The following is a 23,949-nucleotide window of genomic DNA, read 5'->3' on the forward strand; positions in this document are numbered from 1 at the left end:
ACGTTGAAGATGACAGTGATGTTGATCATACATTAGGTAGCTCAAGAGAAGGTGTTATAGAATTGCCTCTGCATCGTCCATCAAACTCGGCACCAAGGGTGAGAATCATGGACTGTTTGCAAATGATGATAATGGTGATAGTGATGATGATTATTGTGAACAGCTTGTGGATTTTTATGTTGATTATGATGATGACAGTAATAATGAAGTTGGAGATGATGTTGGTGGTTAAGATGATTATGATGATGAAAGATGAATTTAACGATACATGTTGGAAGTATCAGAAGACATTATTATATGATGCCTTCAGCCATAGTCTTATGCCTATACATCAGTCTTATGGGCAAATCTGTACCCATCTTCTTCCAACCTTTATTCTCAATCAACCAGTGACTGATGCTGTCCACCAAGAAGCAATGGCCCAGCCTGCCCCGCCCCAAGATGCTTCCGGAGATGGAGACGGGGAAGAGGTCGATGGAGATTCCACTCCCATGGCACAGTTCCAACGTGAACCCATGCAAACTCACAAAGGTATTCAAGCAATGTAGTATTCATCTGGTCTATGTCATCATTCTATTCAAGGCATTCATTCAGTGTGCTCAAATTAGGGGAATATTTAGTACATTTTCAGAAAGTAATTCACTTGACAGCTTATCAAATGTTTGAATGTAACATTTCTTGTAATCAAACACAGACCAAATCATTTCGTAAATCATACTTTCCTTTCTACACCTGTAATACATGTACATGTAGAGAGGATCAGAAGGAGGAAATCAGTGCCTAGAAAAAGAGAGGCAATTATATGGTATGCATCGTATAATAGTTGTTCGACACAGTGATGATGATATTTGCCTTATTGTGAAGCTTCATGTACATGCATCTACATATTACAAGTTATAAATAATACCATTTAATATACATGTGTCATCTTTATAGCAGTAGATACTCAACATGCATTGTAGTATTCCAATTTCTTACTTTTTCAAAAAGGCTTAATACCATCTGTCCATTGTCGTGTTGTCATTTGTGCCCAATTTCCATTTTTCTGTTGCAAACATTTCATCGCCGAGTACAGCTCCAGCAGATGTCAGTAGCTCAGAACCTCAAGGAGCAGTTGCTAGCAGCATACCAGCAAGAGTCAAAGGTCACAATAGAAACAAAGGTCACGCCCGCCAGGTCAGCTTCAGTCAATTGGATGGTAGGTCACAATTATACATCATGCTTTATGTCAATGAAGTCATTTCTACATTTTCTAGCTACTGTATGTTTCATGTACATTACAGGGATATAGATGAATAAAATGTACATTGCAGAGCAAAAAGTCTCAAATTTATTTTATTTTGCTCACTTCTACTTTGCCACTGGCCTATTCTTTCTTTTAGCTGTCACGCTATCCATATATTTTCATACCTGGGAAATCTTATGAACTTTCATTTGAAGTTAACGGTGTGGCTTTCACTTTCATGTTTGTGTTTCTCCTTCTCTACCAATGTGAGTGTGCAATACTGAGTAGACCAACCCTTGCAGATATAAGATTCTGTAAACTTCATTTATAAAATGTCTATGATATAAGATGTTCTTCTGTCTCAAATGTTTGCCTACCAAGTCTATACACTATATACTTGTATAGTTCATTTAGTTGTTACCACTGTGCAAGGGTTTGAGGTACAAGGATGTGATCTTTAAATTTCAGATCATTAATTATAAACTGCATGTACACATAGATATTTTGAAAGTTTTCAACTTTATTTTGTCCACCGTAGTACAAGCAAGTGTAAACAGCTCCCAGACCCCAGATGGTGCAAGTAATGGTACACCAAATGTCATAGGTCAAACAAAGGGCAAAGGTCATGCCCGGCAAGTGAGCTTCAGTCAACAAGAGGGTAGGCAGTGATGGAGAAATCCTATCAAATATCTGCACCGTCCATCATATTAACATTGCCTGCCGACTAACACGAAATGCACCTTATATGTATGGACCTAAACGTGCAAATGTCAAAGATATTAATCAACTACCTATATGAAAAAAAGGCTCATTAGCAAAAGCATGCTGTACATGTATGTATGAAAGAGGGATGAAATTTGATTGTCTCTGAGGCTGGTCAAGTACCGTAGATATCTGAAACATTGAATAGTGTGCAAATGAGCAACTTTGGTTTGAAATGTACAGTCAAACAGTCAAACCTTGAATGTACATGTCACTTGATTTTATTCAATGAGATGGAAGGTATGGCTCTGATTTGTTTAATGTTCTGAATTGAATGTTGTTTTTTTTGTAATACTACTCAACCATTGTTAATCGTTGCTTTCAGATTGTGCAGATTTTGCTGTTGTCTGTATAATGGATGCTTGTTTACAACCTGTCTCTTTGCATCTCTTCATTTCTGTTTTTCACCTGTGTGTGTGACTTTTGTGTCAATCATGTTTAAATCATTTACTTTTTGTTATGTTGCTATTGTTTTCAAGTACACTGCATCTGTTTTGTTTTCATTTATGCTTAACCTCATAGCGTGCCTCTTCACCCTTCACACTGCAAATCTGTTATGCTCTGCTTGCCTGTATGTCCACATATGTGTTATTTTTGCTTGTTGATGATCAGCATTAAAGATTAACTTGAGTTCTGGTAAAACAAAAACAAATTCTCACAGAATCCAACGAAACTTACACTGAATGTTCAAGATTACAAATAAATGACACGTGCCAAACAATTTTGGTAGAAAATGTATAGTGGCTGAGTAATGAGCATAGAAAGAGAAGGAAATCTGGGTAAGTAGGCTGACACCATGTGCATTTGTTTATATTTCACTGGTTCAAACAACCAATCTTCTACAGGATAAACAATCCAGAATAAATCATAGCAATTTTCTCTCTCTCGATACGATTCCCATACCAGAGCTCAAGATTAGTTGTCAATTTTAACATTTTTGCTAGCTATTATGAATATGCATTTTGTATTATATGAGTTACTCTTCACTATTCAAAATGAAATAATTATTCAGATTAAAAAATCATAAATTTACATGCTGTTGGTGGAACACAGATATAAAGCTTGTTTAGATTAATACAATGTTCATGTTTGTGGAATGCAATGTTATTTTTCATTTTTTGTTATATTGCTGATTCTACATTATGATATGATACTGATGTCATTTATTTATCATTCAAGTCTTAAAACCAAAGTAAACCGTATGTACTGCACATTCTTATACATGTACATGTAGTATTCCTTATACAATTACAAATTTTCAATATAAAAAATTTATTCGATATTGCCCCTCAGTAGATGCCCAATATTACAATGCAATCAAGAACATGTTTAGATGTTAGAGCCTGCTACTACTATTTACCACTATTTTTGTTTAATATTTATTCTTATAATGTCTTGTTTGCAGCTACCATCCTTGCTCCTCCAGTCCATGCTCAAGAAGTCTTGGATCTGAGCGACAAGAGAGTGACCGGATTCCAGCTGGTCAGACGACAGTTTGCTGCCCTCTTTTTCAAGAGATTCCACCATGCTCGACGCAGCAAGAAGGGCTTCCTTGCTCAGGTATACATCATCTGCTGAGAGCCAGAGGGGCATTAGCTCATATAACTTTACAGAGACCCTTCTGGCTCTGAAGAAACATTATGCTGTTGATCATTGTCAGCATATCCCACTGTTGCCATCAGTTTATGATTATGAAGATGCGACAGATTCCATGACCCTGTTTCTCAGAGATTTATGATTGATAACAATTACAATAGTATTACATGTACATGCAAGTTTTTTTATCAGCCAAAGCAATTAATGATCTATCTGAATCATAATTGATTGTATTTAATTATGCTTGTAATACGCTATCAGATTTAGAGTTTATCACAATAGCAAAAAAATAATTATGGTTACAATTACAGTCAATTGCTTCGGTCTACCCTCATCTTGTTTTATGAGTGTAAGAAAGGCTGTATTTAAGGGAGTTTTAGATGTTTTATAGTATGAGTACTACAATTCAAATTGCATAAAAGTTGGAGGTTAAAGGTGGCTTCATATGTTAATGAGCGTTCTTGTTAAGGAGTTTTCTTTCCGGTATTCATGAGCACATACTTTAATAGAATCCATGCTATACTGTTCAACAAAGCACACATTTTTACAGCTCTCATGAGACAACTTCTGTTTGCTATGAAACTTTTTTTATCAATGTACACTTCTCCTCTATCCATCCAGGTGATGCTACCAGTCATCTTTGTCTGTTTCTCCATGCTGTTTGCAACCCTGATACCTCCCATCCAGCAACCATCAGCCCTTAGGCTTGTTCCCTGGCTCTACGGCTCAGATAACTATGTCTTCTACAGTCAAGATAACATCAATAACTCTATCTCTGCCAAAATGGAGGATGCCTTGGTCAATGGACCAGGGATAGGTGTGCGATGCATGCCAAACTCTGATATTGGGTGAGTTTTAATTTTAAAGATTATTTTATCAGATGAATTAGGTTCATCTAGCTCAGGTCGCCTTCCTCATGGTTAAAAAGGAGGGTATATAATGCTAGAACATTATTAAGTTGGTGAATTTCCAACTCTGATATTGGATGAGTTTTATTTCAATAAAATCTTATTAGAAAGAAAGGTATGAGGAAGTAGGGAAAGATAACATTTGTCTGTGTCCAAATCAGATATTGGGTGTGTAACATATCGTCCCATTTTTCACGAAGTGACGGTAGTGAGGAAAATCGTCACGCAAATTGTATGCGATTTTCCTCACTACCGTCACTTCGTGTAAATAGGAACGATATGATGAATAAATAGAAATGAATTAACCAGTATGATGAAATAAATTTTAGAAAAATAAATTGATGTATTTGCAACTCTAAGATTGCAGCTTGGAAACTTTGAATCTTGGTTGTCATCATACATGTAGCAGTGCAGATCAACACATATACATATACATATTTGGGTTACAGCAAAGTAGTCATCAAAATAAAATTGCTTTGATTCTGCAGGTTCAATGCAAATGCCTGTTTTTAATTTTGATGGAAATACATTGTAATTGTTGTATTGAATAAATGCTGAGATATAGTTGTACTATGTAGAGTGTATTAAGTGTTAGGTATTATTAGTAGTAGTAGTATCATATAAATTTGAATCATCACTTTTTCTTATTTTTTTCTTTGTCTGCAGTTATCCATGTGAGCCTCACAGAGCGACCGAGTGGGGGAAATCCCCTAAGCCATCCTTCCCAGACTACCTGTACGAGGACTACGAGTCCAGAAATCTCACCTGTACCTGTGATAAAGGCTTCCAGTCATGCGATGTGGGAGCTGAGGGACCGCCCCCACCAACCAGAAGGGAAGCTACCACAGACTACCTGCAGAACATGACCAGTGTGAATGTCAGCCACTATCTGGTCAAGACCATGGAAGATTTCATTCTCAATAGGTAGGTCCAAGTGGTTCAGGATCTTTAATTATTTTATTTTATTATTTATTCGGCACTTTCAAGAAATATAACAAAAAAAAACAATATATTCATGGTGATTACAAAATTTGAATGACACAAGTTATACAAATACAAAGTTTTGTAGCAATATTCTGAGTGCAAAAGATGGTGGCCAGGGAAGAAGAGAGCAAACTTAATCATTGTAACCATAATGGTCCCTCCGCCCAACCAACTGATGTACTCAGGCTTAGAAATACAGATATTTCAAGAGCAGGTTTACATAATATGGATTAAAAAAACAAGTTCATGTTCCTGTGAAGTAGTAGATCTTTACACTCTCAAAGCTCTGGATTACTTGATCTTCTTAAGCAAAATAGTAAGCAGGGGAGAGAATGTTTGCCAATCCAGGGCATATGCTGTGGAATGCTCTCTCTCTCTCTCTCTCTCTCTCTCTCTCTCTCTCTCTCTCGAGGGACGAAATAACATATACACCAGCAAACCGTACAAAGTAACTTCCATCTCTTGTTCTCATTATTCTAGGTTTGGTGGGATGAGTTTCATAGAGGACAACGAGGATGCGCTCATCTCAATCAATCAGAGCAGGCAACTCATCGGAGAATGGATGAGAGGAAATGTTTCTACCGTTCCAGGAGATGGTGATCCAAATAGGGTGAGTACTCAGCACAGTTTTTATTTCGTTTTAAAGGCATCGTTTAACAATGTTAAATCTGAGATGCATGGCCCTACGTGCTATCAGTGTTTGTGATATGGTGTACTATTGAAGCCCTAAAAAAAATTGTGTTTCAAAATGATAAGGAAGTTTCTCAAAAAAGTTAAAATCTTTGAGTGACCGGTTGAACCATACACATTTTACCCAATAGACTGCTGTGTTATGAAAACCGTTCGGAAAACGCAAAATTTAATTTTGATTTCCAATCATAAATATCTTGATAATCAGATAGGCAATCAGCTTGTAAATTCATGGGATTTATGCATGCCCTGAAGGTTTATAATTGGAGCAAGAGCTAAATCAAGGATTATATTTAAGGATCTGAGACATAGTTACTGGATCCCTTTAAATCAGAAAAAAGGATGTCTGTTTTTGTGTAGATAATAAGAAATGCATTAACAGGGTTTGGTGTAGTGTATGTATTTGTAGTAGTTGCAATGTACTTTTAGATCGGAAATTTGTTTACTACACACTTCTGAGTTTTATCCAAGGAACTATTTTAATCAAAATGGTGACTCCCATGAGAGAAAGGCTAGCTAGGAAACTGCAAACTTTGGAGTGATTGTTTTCCATGCTAAGTAATCAAATGAGAGTAATTACAAGATATTTTACTGGCTCACAGCTTTTAATAAGAATGTTAGCTAACAATTGTTGGGTTTTATTCTCGTTTTTAAAAAAAATTGTAAACATACGTGAGAAAGAGGCTGATAGATTAAAGTGAAGTTTCAGATAGACATCTATTTTCATTCAGAACCACAATAGTGCTTTATGTATTTATATTATATGAATGAACTTGTGTCATGGTGATTCACATTCTCTTTGTATTTTATTTCAGGAGTTCCTCCCATCCTCAGACACAATCCGTGAGGTGTATGAAGTTCTCACCTCCCTTACTACACCATCTAATGTCAAGGTAAACTAATCAAAACCTATGCAATGATTATTCTGTATCATAATACTTTTGTTGAGGTGTAGACCAATTCCTCAACAGGCTACATGTATGAGAACTTTATGGCCGTTTTCTTGAGAAAAGTGATGTGTACAAGTAAGCATAACTGTTCAATACAAGTTGGAAGTCATTTCTATTGTTTTTGTAATTGTACATCATGTTATCAAAGCTATATTTTATAAGGGATTATATATTTCCTTCTTTGTAGGGTTTTTATTTTGAATAATTAGATAGTTCAACACAAACTGTTTCAGCCACAGCTAAGTGTTTGGATTATAGGTTATATGTAAACCAGAACTTCTACAGAAAGAACCTGTATTGTTGGATGTTTTATTGAAAATATGCAATCTACAATGGACATGTCCGTCTCATTTAGAAGGTCCTTTAATTCTTCAATTTTCAAATACTCCCTCTCTCATCTTCTTATCTTTAGGTTTGGTGGGATAACAACGGATGGCATGCACTGCCCATCTACATGAACGTGATGAACAACCTGCTCCTGAGGGCCCATATAGATTCAGATAACAGCAGTCAGTACCACGGTATCACTGTCACCAACCATCCTATCAACTTCACGAGCTCTCAGATTGATGATGAGATCAGGTAGGTTCACCAATGTGGAATCAAAACTGCTCTAGAGAAAAGTTGAAATGTACATGTGTAATTATAATAATATGTCTCGTTTACCCAGGGTAGCCTCATCAGTATTAATACTGTTCTCCCTGAGGACCCTGCAATTATATTATTACCCAGGGTTTAGCCGAGCTACCATGAAAGGCGCTCAAGCCATAAAGGAATTTCTTCCTACCGAGTACCCATTAAACGCACCTGGGTGGAGTGTGGCAAATTTAGTTTAATATCTTGCCAAAAGACATCTGTGCCAAACAAAACAGAAAATCTGTCATCCATTTAAGATAATATATCTAATTACCAACACTTTTTTCTCTAATCCAAATCTGCAGGTCCAAATCATCAGTCAATTTGGCGGTGGCCATGTTTGTCATGTTTGCGCTAGCCTTTGTTCCTGCCAGCTTTGTAGTATTCCTGATCAGCGAGCGTACCTCCAAAGCCAAACATCTTCAGATGGTCAGCGGCATCAATCCCACAGTCTACTGGATAAGCAACTTCTGCTGGGATATGGTAAGCACTAGTATCATGAAATTTTAGGCTTCCTGGGAGAGATTTCAATTGTTGTAAAGAAATTGTTTGGCTTGCACCCAGTAGATAAAGATCACATGCTCCCTTTTGTAATTGAAAACAAGTCAGAAAAAATCTTGGAACCAGCGGTAACCATTTTGTATCTGTTCGACCCTTTATTCTGCTAATAATTTTTTGTTGTTATGTGGCGCAAATATTTTGAAATGATTTTTGTGAAAATACTAGCAGATTTCTTGTCTCTGACAGATTAGGTTATAACTGCTGACAGAACTACAGTGTATAGCATAATTTGAGAAGACTGTACGGGCGTGTAAAACTGCAAAAACTTACAAAGTGCCTTTGCTCTTTTAGTTTTCAGTATCCGTTTGTTCTGGATCTGCCTGGCCCTCCCTCCTTATCTATCTATCTACATGTATCTATCTGCATGTATCTATATCCATATTTTATCCTATCTTTTTCTTTCTCTCTCCACGCTAGTACATTGTACTTTTAAATGGCATACTGTATATACCATTCTGGCAGTTTCCATTATTTTTGTTTTCTCTATTTAAATTTCAAGACCTAAACCAGAGAAAGAAGTGTAAATGTCTTTCTTGACCTATCAATTCTACCTTGAAAGGAATTCTCTCTCAGACAAGCACTCATATATATCCTCCATTTCTCCTTCCATCTTTTCTTTCCTGTAATCAGGTTAACTACATGATACCAGCCATCCTGACGGTCACCATCTTCCTCGCTTTCAGGATGACGGCCTTTACCAGTGGTGATAGCTTACCAACCGTCATCCTTCTCTTGGTGCTATACGGGTAAGAAAATCTGCATTTTTCAGTCCGGGATGAAATCATCCTTACCATACATGTGTATGTATCAAGGACATTTGGATGTCCTTTTAATGATCACTTGTTCTGATGAAGCTCCGTTAGACATCTTCTATTCAGTACCATCATCAATACATATGAAATGAACCTTGTGAACATTAGCTGTAGTTAAAAGTGGTTACAATGACCAGTTTTTATGGGAAAGCAATGTTTTGGGGTTTTGATAATTATTGCCAATTTGAGGATTTGTATTCTTCATTTCCCTCTTGAAATAATTGGCATTAAACAATCTTGCCTCTTAATTCTGTAATGTATGTATACGACCCGGGCCATGTACAAAGCTTACCAAACAATCATACGATTGATTTTTGGGATTGATTGCATTGATCACTATGCACAATCAATCGTATGATCAATTACTAAGCTTTGTGTTATGGTGCCCAGTAAAGATAATCCTGTACGATTCATTTGTAATGGAAACGTAATACATATATTCTTATGACTACATTTGCAAAACAAATTAATGATGGTTAGTACTTTTTAATGTATATCGTCCGAAGGCAAAAGGGAAGTCTTTGTGTTTGTCAAGTGTCCGGACACCCAGCCCCGATCACATATGTAGTCATTAGCATTACGATGATATAATTTCTTCTCTTTCTTTTGTTTGATTACCCCAGCTGGGCCATCACCCCTATGACATATCCAGCAGCGTTTGTATTCCAGGTCCCCAGTACTGCCTACCTCTCCATGGCATGCGGTAACATGCTTGTAGGCATCACCACAGTACTATCTACTTATATTCTAGACTTCTTGGGCAGAGATGATGAGGTGAGTGTTAGATCTTTTTAGATAATAATAAGAATACTAGCTAGTTCTTATATAGCGCTTTTCTGCACTGCAGGCACTCTCAAAGCCCTTTACAGATATATTATTACACCGGTTATCGGATTCAGGCTTACCTGCACACAATGTATGCACATTCTCCACTCCCTGTTTGGTTGGTCGGTTGGTTGATTGTTTATTGTATGTGTTTGTCTGTGGTCTGTCTGTCTGTCTGTGGAAGGTGACAGATCTATTGAATAAGAAGGCTTAAGATAGAGAGGGATGGAGAAAGAACTCAAGAAGGCTGTGCTGTGTGGATGTGCCTTTGGCAGAACACCTGACAGAGAGAGGGGCTGTCTGTATTTGTGCTTTTTTGCTGGAGGACATATACATGTACAATGTGTGGGAGGTGGAGGCTAGGCTTCTTGCTTTATGTAATCAATGCCTACAATCAGAAAATCAAGACTATCGGGCTTTAGTATTACAGCTGTTTTTCAAAATGAAAGTATGGTTTGTCCATTATGGATCTGTTTTCCTCTACACTTTTCTATGGATACTTTTTCTTTGGGTTTCTTTTAGTACCGGCAGATTGAAAGCAAAAGTGGATAGGAAATAAATGTTTATGAATAAGATTTCGAAAAGTATGTACTATTCCTCTGTACTCCCTGTCTAGTTGAATAAGCATGGAATTGGTTATTTTTTGTTTTAATATTGTATAAATTCAAGATGTTCTGTTCTTGTAATGCTTAAATCTTTTCATACAATTACTCTGTATATAGGATCTGTGCTGTTATGCACAACTCCACAATATTTTTTTTTTTGGAAGAGGTAATGATTGAACTTTTTAGAGCAGGTATGCTCGAGCCGTATGCAAAAGTTTGAGAATTTTGGGGATCCGAAATTAGATTTTGACCACCCTGGGGGTGTTTCACAAAACCTGTCATCAGTGACAAATGACAGTTTTTGTTATAAGCTACTGAAATCCTTGCTTCTGATTGGTTATCAGCAGATTTGTCACTGATATTTGTCATTTGTCATTGAGAAAAGGCTTTGTGAAATGAGTCTTAGGTGTCCCAGGCACCTGTTAGTGTTGAGCCCTGTGGTGTGCTTAATCTTTCATTCTATTCTTGTTGTTTGATTTCAGTATCTACAAAATGTGAATGAGGTTCTGAAGAAGGTGTTCCTGCTCTTCCCTCCATACTGTCTGGGGCGTGGCCTGATGGACATGGCGTCTAATCAACTCATGGCAGATGTACTCAGTGAATATACAGGTCAGTCTTGTGCAAAACTGTTACTGACATGTACACATAGAAGAAAGTGAATGGGGCTCCATTATATAGACTTTTAGCTGAAAAAGAACAAAACACCTATAAGGTCCCCATTACACCAAAAGCAATTTACAACACTGGTATCGACAAAGTGCCGTACAGTGGAGAGTAAAGAAAAGGGGAAATCAATTTATAAATCGCTTTTTAAAAACATTACATGGTTTATTACCTTCTGTACTACAAGTAAATTTACAATGTGCATTTTGTCAATTAGAGATCAATTGTATTTCACAGTATTTTTCATGCACATTTATGTTTACTGTTGATGACTTATATATGACAAGAAGTTACATGTATAAACGCATACAAATAGTTTTATTGAAATGCTTTAACTTTTGTAATTGAATATCATTTGTACTTTTTCTTTTTGTTTTGTTTGTAGATTATGTTGCACCTGATCCATTGAAGTGGGCTCAGCTTGGCAAGAACCTCTTTGCTCTCTTCATTGAAGGTTTTGTTTTCTTCATTCTCACCCTCCTCATTGAGTATAGATTCTTCATTACACCCAGGTAAGCAGTGATAGCAGGAGTGGCTCTAGAATAATAATTGGGGGCTTTCAAGGTGTTTTCATTTTTGTTTTGTTTTTATGAGGGGGGCTGGGAGGGCTTTGGATTTCTTGTATTAATTTTCTACATGTGCCTCACAATTATTTGGGGGGGGGGGTAGAGCAATAATATCCAATGATATCTTGTTTAAGATAAAATTCTGCTGTATATGGCCTGACTTTGAAAAATACAGATTGTTTTGTGTAGTTATGAATATAGTCTAAATTAATATACTTCTGATGGTATGTATTCATTCATTTTGTATCATTGTTCTTGTTGCCATGTCAGGCAAGTTACTCCTACACCTACCCTCTCTGAGCAAGATGACGATGACGTTCAAAGAGAGCGACAGAGGGTTCTCACAGGACGGGCAATGAATGATGTCATCCGCATTGAAAACCTCAGCAAAGTAAGATTCCACATTGTTAGATCCAAAGTTATACATGTGAATGGGTTTCTCATTGACAAGAGAAGAACATAAAATGTAGTTACATGATGTCAAGTTACTAGACAGTAAGCAATGAATTTGATCGTGAAATTTGAACTTGCTGTGTAAAACATCAATTTCATTGAAAGTATGAAATGTGTGTGTGTGTGGTCTTTTTAAAAAGTAGAAAAAGTGGTCACAAACTTTATAGTGACACTGTTGAAAATATGTTATAAATGTAGATTTTATATTCAAGTTTTTGATTGTTTGTTAGCTCTTGAGTATAGAGTGGGGGCCTTTATTTGCCCCCACTGTGCCAAAAGGTAGTTCAATAAAGTTCAAGTTCAAATTTCAAAGTTAGTTTTACCTAGTTTGTTCTGTCTCCTTCTCTTACTCTCTTTCACTTTATTACCCCTTGTGTCTATTTTTCCTCTCTCACTCTTTCTCTCTCTCTCCGTCCATCTCCATCTATCTTATAGGTTTACAGTACTAGTCGAGGACCAATGACAGCAGTGGACAAAATGTGTGTGGGCATTCCAAAAGGAGAGGTAAGCTATGTTTCATTTTCTTCTATTCTGAATTTCAAAGACTTTAGCTTACGGTAATTAAATAATTGTAAATTTATTGATAGTGTCATCTTAATTCATTATATTCATTTTGATGAAAAGTTAAGTCCAGTATATTTTCTATAGTAAAAAGTCATGTATAGGCATTATTTGATTGATTGTATTAAAAAAAATTATCAGTAAACCGGTATTCATAAATTCGTAAACTTCTACTACCAAGACAAAATTATTTAAGGTTACATTTCTTTGAAAAGATAAATGTTTTAAGATCTATCCTAGTAACTAATTTATCTCTTTTTATATGCATTTTATTCTGCAGTGCTTTGGTTTGCTGGGTGTCAACGGAGCGGGCAAGACAACCACCTTCAAGATGCTAACGGGTGATACCAGCGTGACCAGTGGGACCGCTCACATCACTTCATACAGTATCCTGGATGCTATGCAGGATGTGAACAGGTCCATGGGTTATTGCCCACAGTTCGATGCTCTGGATGAGCTCATGACCGGTCAGGAACATCTGGAGTTCTACGCAAGGGTCAGGGGGGTCATGGAGGAGGAGGTCCCGAAGGTAGGTCAAGTTCAAATCCAGGAACTGAGCAGTAATTGATTTGACCTCCCAGAATGGCATTTCTCAAATTCATCTCCATGTATCTTTTAGAGTTTTCTAGTCTCTGTTAATGCAAAGCAAAATACTCCCAACAGAGGCAGTTTTATTTACCGGTGGTCAAATATTTGACCCTATTAGTCAAGGTCATCAACAGGAATTGAAACTCTCTGATTTGTATTGTATCCATGACTGATTAATGTTATTGGACTTTGAAACTGCAGCACACATTTTGTAATTTTAGAGTTTTAAGTTTAGATTTTTTAAAGATTCTCTAAAATCCCAATTGCTTTCCAGTAGATATACATGTATTGTTATTTCATTTTTCCATTGTTTTATGTTCCCACTTTTTTTTTCTCCATTGTGCCTTGAGCACAGTAATATTGATCTCGTTCAATCCACTAAAGTCTCAAGTTCTATCGTAAATCTTTCATGAAACATCAGGTTGCTGATTGGGGTATCCGCAAGCTTGGTTTGACGGAATACAGAGATCGATCTGCAGGGACGTACAGCGGAGGTAACAAGAGGAAGCTCTCTACTGCTATTGCTTTGATCGGAAACCCACCTGTTATATTCCTGGTAAGTCAGATGATGGTAGTCATTTAGTTCGGATATATGTTGATGCAATCATCAGATACATATTACTGCATTACCCTATGGTTCCATGGAGGGCCATGTGAAATTTTCTTAGGTGATAAGGACTAGAAAATTGCTATTTTAAACAAAATCCACTGATAATTTATTTACTGAGAAGTGAAAACATGCATATTTTGTTGTCATATTTTGCAATGAGAATATAATATAGCTGGTTTTAGCTTTACACTTGTTAGCCGTTCATGGTACATTTTTAGAAAACATTTTTATCAGCTACATGTACCTTGATAGATCGAGATAACTTTAGACAAAAAAGTGATTTGAACCTAGAATTTCCTTATAGAAAATCAGTGTACCACGGTAACTCTTCTTCTGTATACTACAATTCATCCTCCCTATCCCCTTTCCAAACTCTGTGTTTATTGATTGTTTTTTCTTTCTCTGATGTCCTAGGATGAGCCGACTACAGGGATGGACCCCAAGTCTAGGAGGTTCCTCTGGAACTGTATCACAAGTATAGTCAAGGAAGGCAGATCAGTGGTCCTCACCTCACACAGGTATTATACTTATAACCTCTGCCTTTCTCATATTACCTGATACTCATACATGTATCACCTGACACTTTTTACCTCATGTGGAATCTACAAATCATGTGACTTTTTGTTCTTCCCACAGACAAATTACAAATTATTGTCCATAAATCACTTACAAAACTACAAGAGTGCATTCTTAAAGAGGGCAGTACGTACACTGTGACATAGTAAGACAGCATACATGTAAATTTTTATTTTTGTCTTAGTGTTTCGTATGAAATGGTAATTTTCTGCTTTTAGATGATCTCAGCAGATTTGAATAAGAAGAAACATAATCTTCACGAGAATTTGTATAAAGATATAATATAGCAAGTCATTAGGTTTATATTGAAAAGAATTGGAAGAAAGACATTATCTCTTGTTTATGTGTTCGTTTATTTGTTTGTTTGCAGCATGGAGGAATGTGAAGCTCTATGTACCAGGCTAGCCATCATGGTCAATGGTAAATTCAAATGTCTAGGGAGCACTCAACATCTCAAAAATAAGTGAGTATTTCATCTTAAAGCCACACTGTCCTACTTGTCGCTACTTGCTCCCTCTACCGGTATATAAAAAACAATGCCTAATCGGTGACCATTAGTCCCCCATGATCCTCTTTTTCTTATGTTACTTGAAAGCTGATTTGATGAGATAACCACCTGTCCAGTGACCTTGCAGGGCGGTCTAATCCCTCCTATAAACTAGTACAGATAAGCTTTAACACATTTAAAATATTTCTTTCATCTTAATGTAAAAAATTCAATTCCTAATGTGTATATTTTAGGATATATTTTAGAGGCGAGTCAGTACATTTTCATGGCAAATTGTTTAATTTTGTTAGATGAATGTGTGGTTTTCTTTTCGATGTTGAAAAGAAAAAAGTTTGTGTAGGCTATTACTTGAAGGTTAGATCAGTAAGCTTGAAACTGGCTTGTCCAGAATATTGAACTTAGTGTCTGTGCTATATTGCTCTTCAAAATATTAATTGATTCTTAATTGATGTGTAACTGTATCCTTCAAATACATATTAAACCTAAAGCAGAATTTCCATGTTTGGGGGGGGGGGGGCATCTAAAAATAAATCCAGTCCATTCAAGCATCAAACTCAAATTAAAACTAATAATTTCACTTCAATCTCTCCTTATTTTCTTACCAAGATTTGGTGATGGCTACACCCTAACCATCCGATTAGGAGGGGAAGTCCCACAGACTGCTGCCCTCATTGACTTCATGGAGGTGGAGTTCCCGAGCGCCAATCTACGAGAGCAGCACTTCAACATGCTAGAATTCCAGCTCTCATCCTCAGACACCATCCTCTCCAAAGTCTTCCAGTATCTTGAGGATAAGAGGTCAAGGTTCAATATCGAGGATTACTCGGTCAGCCAGACCACGTTAGACCAGGTGAGTAGTCTCCAGGCATAGACCTTTGAAAGGGCTAGTACGATAGTGGAGGGGTTGGAAGCTAGAAATCCAATCACATTTTCCTTTGCATCTTACCGGGTACCCATGTAGCACCTGGTTGGAGAGGAGCAATGAAGAGAAAATGCATTGAAGTTAAACACACACAAATTTGAAGAGCTTTTTATCCCTTTAATTAAACAAAAGTTGTGTCAGTGTCAAAATAGAGTGTGTGCTTGAAGACTAATACTAGATACCCCCCCCCCCTTTAAGCTTGCTGTTCTCATCATGAAACAATTCAGAAATGTCATAAGTTTTAAAAATAGATACTGTATAAATTATTTCAATTTATTCATATGGTTGATACATGTATGCAGTGCATGAATATCTGTATGTAGTAAAAAAAAAAAAATAATAATAATTAAGTCTTCTTTGTTGAGGTTATAACATTTTTCTTCATTAATATTAGATAAAATATCGATCTTTGAATAATACATGACCTTGTCTTATCTTTCCAGGTATTCATCAACTTTGCCAGCCAGCAGAGGACTGGAGATGAGACTACGGTGGAGTTGACTCTGTTCCCACCTGCAGCTAATAACGTCCAAGCTAACAATAGAGTAGCGCTTTCTACAGGTGAGAACCCAAACATATTAGTGATCTTTTGATTTGAATGGTGCTTGTGTGCAGGATTTCAAATTCAAACCACAGTGCTTGTACAAGCCACATTACCAGATACAGGCTTGAATTTGATTTTTGAAAGATAGGAAGCATAATCATGATGTTATCAACCTCTTGTAAATTTTGTATGGGAATTCTGAGTCGGAGAAGAAAAAAGAAACATCAGTCAACGTATATGTTTACACATGTATAATTCAAGAATTCTGAACGGGAAGTCTTCAAAGTAAATAGAAGACTCTTTAGATTTTAACCGTTCGGACTTCCCTACAATCCATGGATTTCTCAACTTTCTATATGAGAGGAATGAATACCTTGCAACATCAATACAAGAAATGTTGTACATGTACATGTACATGGTGATGTATGTGCCTGGAGGTGGTTTGATAATCATTGCCTTTAATAACTTATACATATATGTTTTATTTCTTTGTTCTCACAGATGGAGCTTCAGCCCGTTACATTCCAACACCTCATGAGCTGACCAGTATTAATAGCAACGATGTCCCTCTCCAACCAAAGAACACCAACATGAGACATCAACGACAACGTAGCGGTCAGCTAGACAAGGTCATGGTCAACTCCCTCTTCTCTACCCCGCCCCCTCAAGCTATGGCCGCCTCGTCGCCCGTAGCAACCGCACATCCTCAGAACACCAATAAGATTATGACGCAATATTCAGGCTACAACAACCCGATGTACGACAGCAACGGCCCACCGACAGAACCGGTACTCAGGTTCGCATCGGCCGACTCGGGTGTAACACGTGAGGGCGGGCTTCAGATGGATGAAATCGATCTATCATCTCAGTGTTAAAATATAACGACTTATTTAAAGCATTAGCGCCTTGACTTTCTGAACACCTAATGGTGTGTGACTGAGTACTACAGTAGAATTCTTATTGACTTTCGCGGCCGAGAGTTGGCTCTTTCAGAAAGATTGGGAGTTTTATTCACCTGTATCACAGACATTGTGCCAACTTGACTTTGTTAGATATGCTCTTTGCTTCTAGTATACGTAGCCCATCATTCTGTTGCATGATTTCTGCCTCCTAGCTCTTTCTGCAGGAAACCATTACTTTCTATTTTTATATGACTAATGCTACTATCATTCGTCTTCACTGCAATATTCTTTTTTAAATGAATATTTAATCGTAACTTGCAGGTGCAATGTGTCTGTATGCATATTTGCTTGCATTACATTTTGTTTTATCACTACATGTGCAGCAAAGTGTGACGAGCGAAGCACTGAAAGAACTTTGAATAGAGCATGTAAATGTATATTTTACCTTATGAATTTGATATTGTTGTCTTTTGAAACCAGAATACCACCATTTATTATATCATCACTTTAATTTCTTCCACATCAAAATGGTATTTATTATGAGTCAGCTGTATTCATGCGCAATGGAATGTATGTATAAATGGATTTAGATTTTGACAGATGTCATATCATTTTTATCTGATGCGTTTTAATGCTGCTTTCTCAAAAGCCTGAACGTGCTGCATACAGATGTACAATCTTTACAATATCTAATATCTCTTTTAGTAGTTGGGACACTACCTTTCCTGCTACCAAAGCTCTTCATTATCAGGTATCATAAATTATCAGTTTGGACCGAATTACCCAGTATTAAAAAGCCAATGTGATTCTTATTATCCATTCCAATTTGATCATTAACGTTTTTTTTCTTCCAATTATTTGCTAAAGCACACTGTATGATCAATCTGTACAATAGCAAAATTAAGGTGTAATTAATTATGATGGATCATGGCGAGTACATTGATCCTGTATGAAATTCTACATTCAAATCTAGCTTGTTGAACACTCAAGACTCATGCCTTCTTGATTCTTCTATCATTCCACAAAATTGGCTGATGTTAGGCTTGAATTTAGTCCTCAGGTACCGGTATTCAAATTTTGACCAAATCTTTTATCTGAATATCTTAATTACTCAGGAAATATTAGATAATGCCCTATTAGGTTTGTATTATTAAAAAGTTAATTCATACTTGTACTCTAGGACTAAGTTTTATTTAGATCCCAGAAACTGTTTCTTTTCTCTTGATTTTAGCTGATGAATAGCAAGTTACCAGCATTTCTAAATTGCTGCAAAATTTATATCCTTTGTGAGTGATTCATCACAGATAGCAATGATCTTTGGCCTGAATTTGGAGTTCCTTTCAGACCCATGTATGATCCCTGAAATTCTTCTTGGAAAGAAAATAAAAAATACAAAATGGTGAAAAAATTCAATACATTTTTATTTTGCGCTTACAAAATTAAATATTATCTTTAAAGTCTATCTGTACTAGTTTGGCCATGAGAGATTATACCTCCCTGCATGGTCACTGACAGGTGGTTAACTTATCAAATCAGCTCTCAATTAGCATAAGAAACACGGGATCTTCGGCTACCGCTTAGGCATTCTTTGTTACGTAGAGGGCGCAAGTAGCTACAAGTAGTGCAGTCCCCCTTTAAAAGAGCAATTGTGGTTATGATTTCAAATGATATGAGGGCAAGCACTACACTACTACAGTATATCTAGCTCATATGTACAGTTGAGCAAATAGTTGATAAACTATGTTATATGTTAGTCTATTTAATGAACTATTACATATTGTGAGATCTCATGAATTGACAGCTGCGACAAAGTCTTTCTTTCATCGTGATTGATTGGTAGTGTGTGTATTTGCAGTCTGCTTCAACTTGTGCTGCACTGGAATACCAAAATGCTGTACATAGAAATGAGCAGTGCACTGATATGGTTTTAAGGTTACAATAAATATACATACTTATCTTTGCTAAACGTAAATCTCAGTTGTAAGATTATTTTGCTTGTAATATTCTTTCAGCGATATCATGGTTTTGGAATCCACTCGATCTTCTGCAGGCGCATACTTGTGTGTAGAGTCTTGGCGTTGTAAAGCAGAGACCATTGTATGTGAAGAGCTACTGTCACGGAGTGAACGGTGGTTTTCTATTTCACGATAATGCCATATTTGTATTTACAAGAACATTTTCACAAAAGGACATTTCATTGTCTTGTCTGCCTCTGTGTGATAGCTTTTTAACTCGTTCATGGTTTTATCTACCGCAATGTTTATTGACATCGAGGATGCTTTTATTTTGTATATAAATAATCTGAAATCATGTATAGCATTCTACTGAATGTCATCTCATGGAGAGTGAACTAAGAGGTTTTGCTTCATTATTGAAAGTAATGGCATTGTTATTTTCTTTCAAATGAGGGAAATAATTGTAATCATTACTATTTTTTAATATAATTTTTTTTGTTCCAACTCTATCAATCATGGCAATATAATGATATGCCTTCGTAATTACATTTACTACTCTTTCTGTTGATGGTATCTCTAATACCCACCTGCCGTTGTCATACATGTACACGTATCCTGTGAAATACTTGAAGTATTATAAGTATGATTAGGACAGGGACATGTATATTTATGTGAAACATGTACGCTCATTGTGTATCAGGGTCCTCCATCATAAAGCATGTGCTAAATACCAACTAACCATATTGCAGTATAACCAAATAAGTGTGTTGATACGAGACCCTGAAGCTTTAAATGTCAATTTAAGGTACGAAATATGTGCAAATGAGTTCAGAGAAGTGTAGCAGTGTCTTCAAATAAGGTAGTTTGAGAATGATCTTGTAATCACGGCGTGTACATATTCTGTGAACGATCACAGTGGTATTTTATGCATGCTGATTACTTGAATGTGTAGCAGTACTTTGTAGGTGAATGTGTGTATTGTATTTATTAAGATTTCAAATGTTATCATGTGTGGATAACGTTTAAGATAGTGTACCTTGATTGCAATGAAAATTCATGATAAAGGGACTTGGAGATAGATGTCCATCTTTTTCAAATATTGGTTTTTCTGTCTTTACAGAATTTTATTTTTCGTAGCTCTATTGAGATTTCTGTTAGTGGAACATGTCTGATGTAGCAAATGTTGGAATTAATCTCTAGCGGCTGCAGCCTGTGCAAAGTCAAATTGGCAACCTTTTATTCGTATTTTCTAAATGCTTCACCGTTGTCTGTTCCTTGTTGATAGGGCAGGCAATGTGGCCCATTTTTGCAAAATTTGCCAAGGTAATTTTTACCATCAGATTTAAATGTAGCAGACATCTGGCTCGAGTGAACTACAAGTAGATTTTTTTTCTTCCTTATTTTGACAAATAGTATTTTCTCATTTTTGTTATGTTATTGAGAACTCTTTTTTTAATGTTATTTATGTACTGATTTGTCGTAAAGAATATTGCATGACATGGGTCGTCACCACTTCGACGTTTGTGCAATTTTCATGACTGATGAGATTGCTTATAATTAATGAAACAAGCAAATTGATTTTCCGCACCAGGAAAATTCAAGCTTAATGTATATGTGTGTAATATTAGTTTGAAAAAAGTGATATTTTTGATAAATGATTGAAATTACTAGAAGAGTCTGCTGGACAGAATGAATCAGGAATGATCGTAAAGCGATTGTTCAACTTTACCATGAACATTTTTAATACATTTTAGTGTTTAAGGGACACAATTATGTCTATACCATAAACCGTTATAATGAGTAATGTAACAATGAAGCAAATGTGCATGTACATCATATTTAATTTTATGTAGCTTTTAATATATTATCTGTGAAGAACAGAAAGTACTTCACTAGATTTAATTCTTTTTTTTTTATAAATATGTAAAATAGTTGCTGTAGAAATACTTTTAAAACTCAAGATTGTAATATTATATATAAGACATAAACATATAAATCTTTGTAATATGATAGTAAATGCAAGTTATATACATGAAATGGTAGTGCTTTGTAATGGCTAAATGCTTGACAATTATTTTCTGTAGATTTTCTTCAGCATGCACGTAATGATTACTGTATACTACTCTGCAAGTACATGTACAATCAAACCTGTATACTAAGGCCACTCAAGTGAAACAAAGAAAGTGGCCACTGTAGACAGGTGGCCTTTCTAAACATGTTCTACAAGAATTTTGAATAGAATTTTTGAATTTTGAATATGAAGGAAGTCCCTTCGTTTATTGACCATTTAAAACAACAAAATATACAAAACAACAATACAATAGAAGAATGATATCAAATAACAACAAACAAAAGTAATAATGGTCAGGGTCCCTGAGAAGCAAGACTGCTTGTAGTCGGGACCCTATATACAAGTACATTATAACATTAATATAAATTTAAATGCACACGCACGCATAACAAGCAAGCAAGCACACGCACACACACACACACACACACAAACACACGACAGAATGGAGCAAAGATATAAGAGGAAGGAAAAATACAAGATAAAGAGCTACGAAGAGAGATCGAGATTATTTAAAGAACTGAATAAACGTAACTTACACAATACTTTAAATCTGGATAGTGTTGTGCTATTTGTAATGTTACTACTTAACAAATTCCATTCATACACCCCTGTGAATCTAATTGAATTGCGATACAATACACATTTCTTTCTCAACTGGGACAAAATGCAAAGCCACTGTGTTGACAGGTGGCCTTTATGAAGTAGGGGTCCCTAAGACAGGTTTGACTGTTTCTGTGTAATGTTTTAAGCCATTAGGACATTATTTTCTCAACCATTATGGATTATAACAATGTCATAGGAAGAATATTTGACTTTCGCATGGCCTTTATAGTAGGAATGTTATTCATCTGCATCTATATCTCTTACAATTTACAATCATAATGTGCAGTTTACAAGATACTTGTTGAGCAATTACCAAGATAACATGCTATCACACTTATTACTGCTGAATCAAGATGGTGATATGCAAGCATACTGTATTCTTATAAGTGATCAAGCGCATAAAAGCTTACTATTGCCCAAATTCTATATTGATAAATCTAGCCAAATTACATTCATATAACAAAGCTTTAATCTTTATAATAGAAAGTGGGTGTAATGGATATATTCAATCAGTGAGAAACATACAATATGTTGAATTGAATGGGATTTTGGGCACTTTTTACTATTTTCATGTACGAAAAAATCTTTTCTTGCAATATAAACAAGTGAAAATTTGCCATGTAGTGTAATAGGAGTGATGCATATATGCTTATCTATCTTCCTTCTATTAGCTTGGAGTGTATTAGGCATTATAGAGTGATAGGTATCATGTTTTGTGTAGAGAATATAATGTGTGAGTCTGTGTTTAATGCTTGGAACAATTCCTTCAACATTTCAAGCAAAAACCCTCACTGTAAATCTCTGTTGCATGTATTCTCTTATTACCTAAGTGTACTTCTTGTATCTTTCTTCATATATGCCACTGTGGAACCGTGCAGATATTTCTTTTTGTTGTCTTTCATTGTGTGTTCATCCGCAGTGAATGGATTACTACATGTAAGCCTAATAAAAACAAAAGTTATTGCCTTGTCAAACAAGTGAGTTTCTAATGATATGTTATTTTTCCTGCTGTTATGAGTATAGTTGAGGTTGATCCTCTGCCGTATCCGGACACCTACCCCCCAGATAATCACCTCTAGGACAACTACCCCCTAGGGTAACCACCCATTAGGATGACTACCCCCCCCCCCCCCCCTAGGACACCTACCCCCTGAACAACTACCCCCTAGGATAACTTCCCCCTAGGGCAACCACCCATTAGGATGACTACGGTACCCCCTAGGACACCTACCCCCGGACAACTACCCCCTACACTCTTATTTCCACGGCATCAAATTTCACTCTAAATGGCGTCAGCTGGGAGTCAACTCTATTCCTAGTTAAAGTGACACGAAAAAGGAGTCATCTTGACTCTGAATTGAGTCAATTCTCAGCTGATGCCACACAATCAGAGTCAAATTGATTCGGAATCCATGTCACTTTAACTAGGAATAGAGTTGACTCCCAGCTGACGCCATTTAGAGTGAAATTTGATGCCGTGGAAATAAGAGTGTAGGTCAACTACCCCCTAGGACAACTTTCCCCAGACATCTACTCCCTAGGACAACTACCCCCCAGACAACTACCCCCCAGACAAATTCCCCCTAGGATAGTTGTCCTAGAGGAAGGTTGTCGTAGGGGTAGTTGTCCAGGGGACCTAGGGGCAGGTGTCCTTGAACCATGCATCCTCTGCACAGACTTAATGTTTAGTAGTAAAAATGACCTTTTACTCATGATTTTTTTATATGATTACGATATGACTTTGTGCTTTGATCAAAAGAGTGTGAGGGGGAGAGAAAGACTGAGAGATGGGGAGGGAAGGAGAAAGAGTAAAAGGGGAAGGGAGAAAGTGAAAGGGGAAGAGATAGAGGGAGAAAAGGAGATGATTAGGTAG

At 36.5% G+C, this 23,949-nt stretch overlaps 1 protein-coding gene across 2 annotated transcripts in view; it reads left to right on the plus strand.

Annotated features, from left to right (window-relative positions):
* Positions 1-18,853, plus strand: part of LOC100891819 (phospholipid-transporting ATPase ABCA1) — a 74,096-nt gene extending 55,243 nt beyond the window's left edge. The window contains exons 31-53 of one of the 2 annotated variants that reach the window (XM_030996818.1): positions 391-531; positions 1,076-1,198; positions 1,764-1,883; positions 3,393-3,547; positions 4,205-4,431; positions 5,158-5,415; positions 5,956-6,085; positions 6,981-7,058; positions 7,528-7,697; positions 8,057-8,234; positions 8,943-9,058; positions 9,748-9,898; positions 11,037-11,163; positions 11,603-11,729; positions 12,054-12,174; positions 12,672-12,740; positions 13,078-13,326; positions 13,807-13,941; positions 14,410-14,513; positions 14,942-15,034; positions 15,686-15,929; positions 16,445-16,562; positions 17,047-18,853. In XM_030996818.1, coding sequence (XP_030852678.1) covers positions 391-531; positions 1,076-1,198; positions 1,764-1,883; positions 3,393-3,547; positions 4,205-4,431; positions 5,158-5,415; positions 5,956-6,085; positions 6,981-7,058; positions 7,528-7,697; positions 8,057-8,234; positions 8,943-9,058; positions 9,748-9,898; positions 11,037-11,163; positions 11,603-11,729; positions 12,054-12,174; positions 12,672-12,740; positions 13,078-13,326; positions 13,807-13,941; positions 14,410-14,513; positions 14,942-15,034; positions 15,686-15,929; positions 16,445-16,562; positions 17,047-17,420 — 3,608 coding nt within the window. In that variant the 3' untranslated portion in view covers positions 17,421-18,853. The remainder of the gene's footprint in view (positions 1-390; positions 532-1,075; positions 1,199-1,763; positions 1,884-3,392; positions 3,548-4,204; positions 4,432-5,157; positions 5,416-5,955; positions 6,086-6,980; positions 7,059-7,527; positions 7,698-8,056; positions 8,235-8,942; positions 9,059-9,747; positions 9,899-11,036; positions 11,164-11,602; positions 11,730-12,053; positions 12,175-12,671; positions 12,741-13,077; positions 13,327-13,806; positions 13,942-14,409; positions 14,514-14,941; positions 15,035-15,685; positions 15,930-16,444; positions 16,563-17,046) is intronic. The other variant, XM_030996819.1, reaches the window with a different exon arrangement.
* The last annotated feature ends 5,096 nt before the right edge of the window (positions 18,854-23,949 follow it).

The sequence above is a fragment of the Strongylocentrotus purpuratus genome, unplaced genomic scaffold (genome assembly GCF_000002235.5).
Source record: "Strongylocentrotus purpuratus isolate Spur 01 unplaced genomic scaffold, Spur_5.0 spur5_scaffold_3, whole genome shotgun sequence".
NCBI classification, from domain to species: Eukaryota; Metazoa; Echinodermata; class Echinoidea; order Camarodonta; family Strongylocentrotidae; genus Strongylocentrotus; species Strongylocentrotus purpuratus.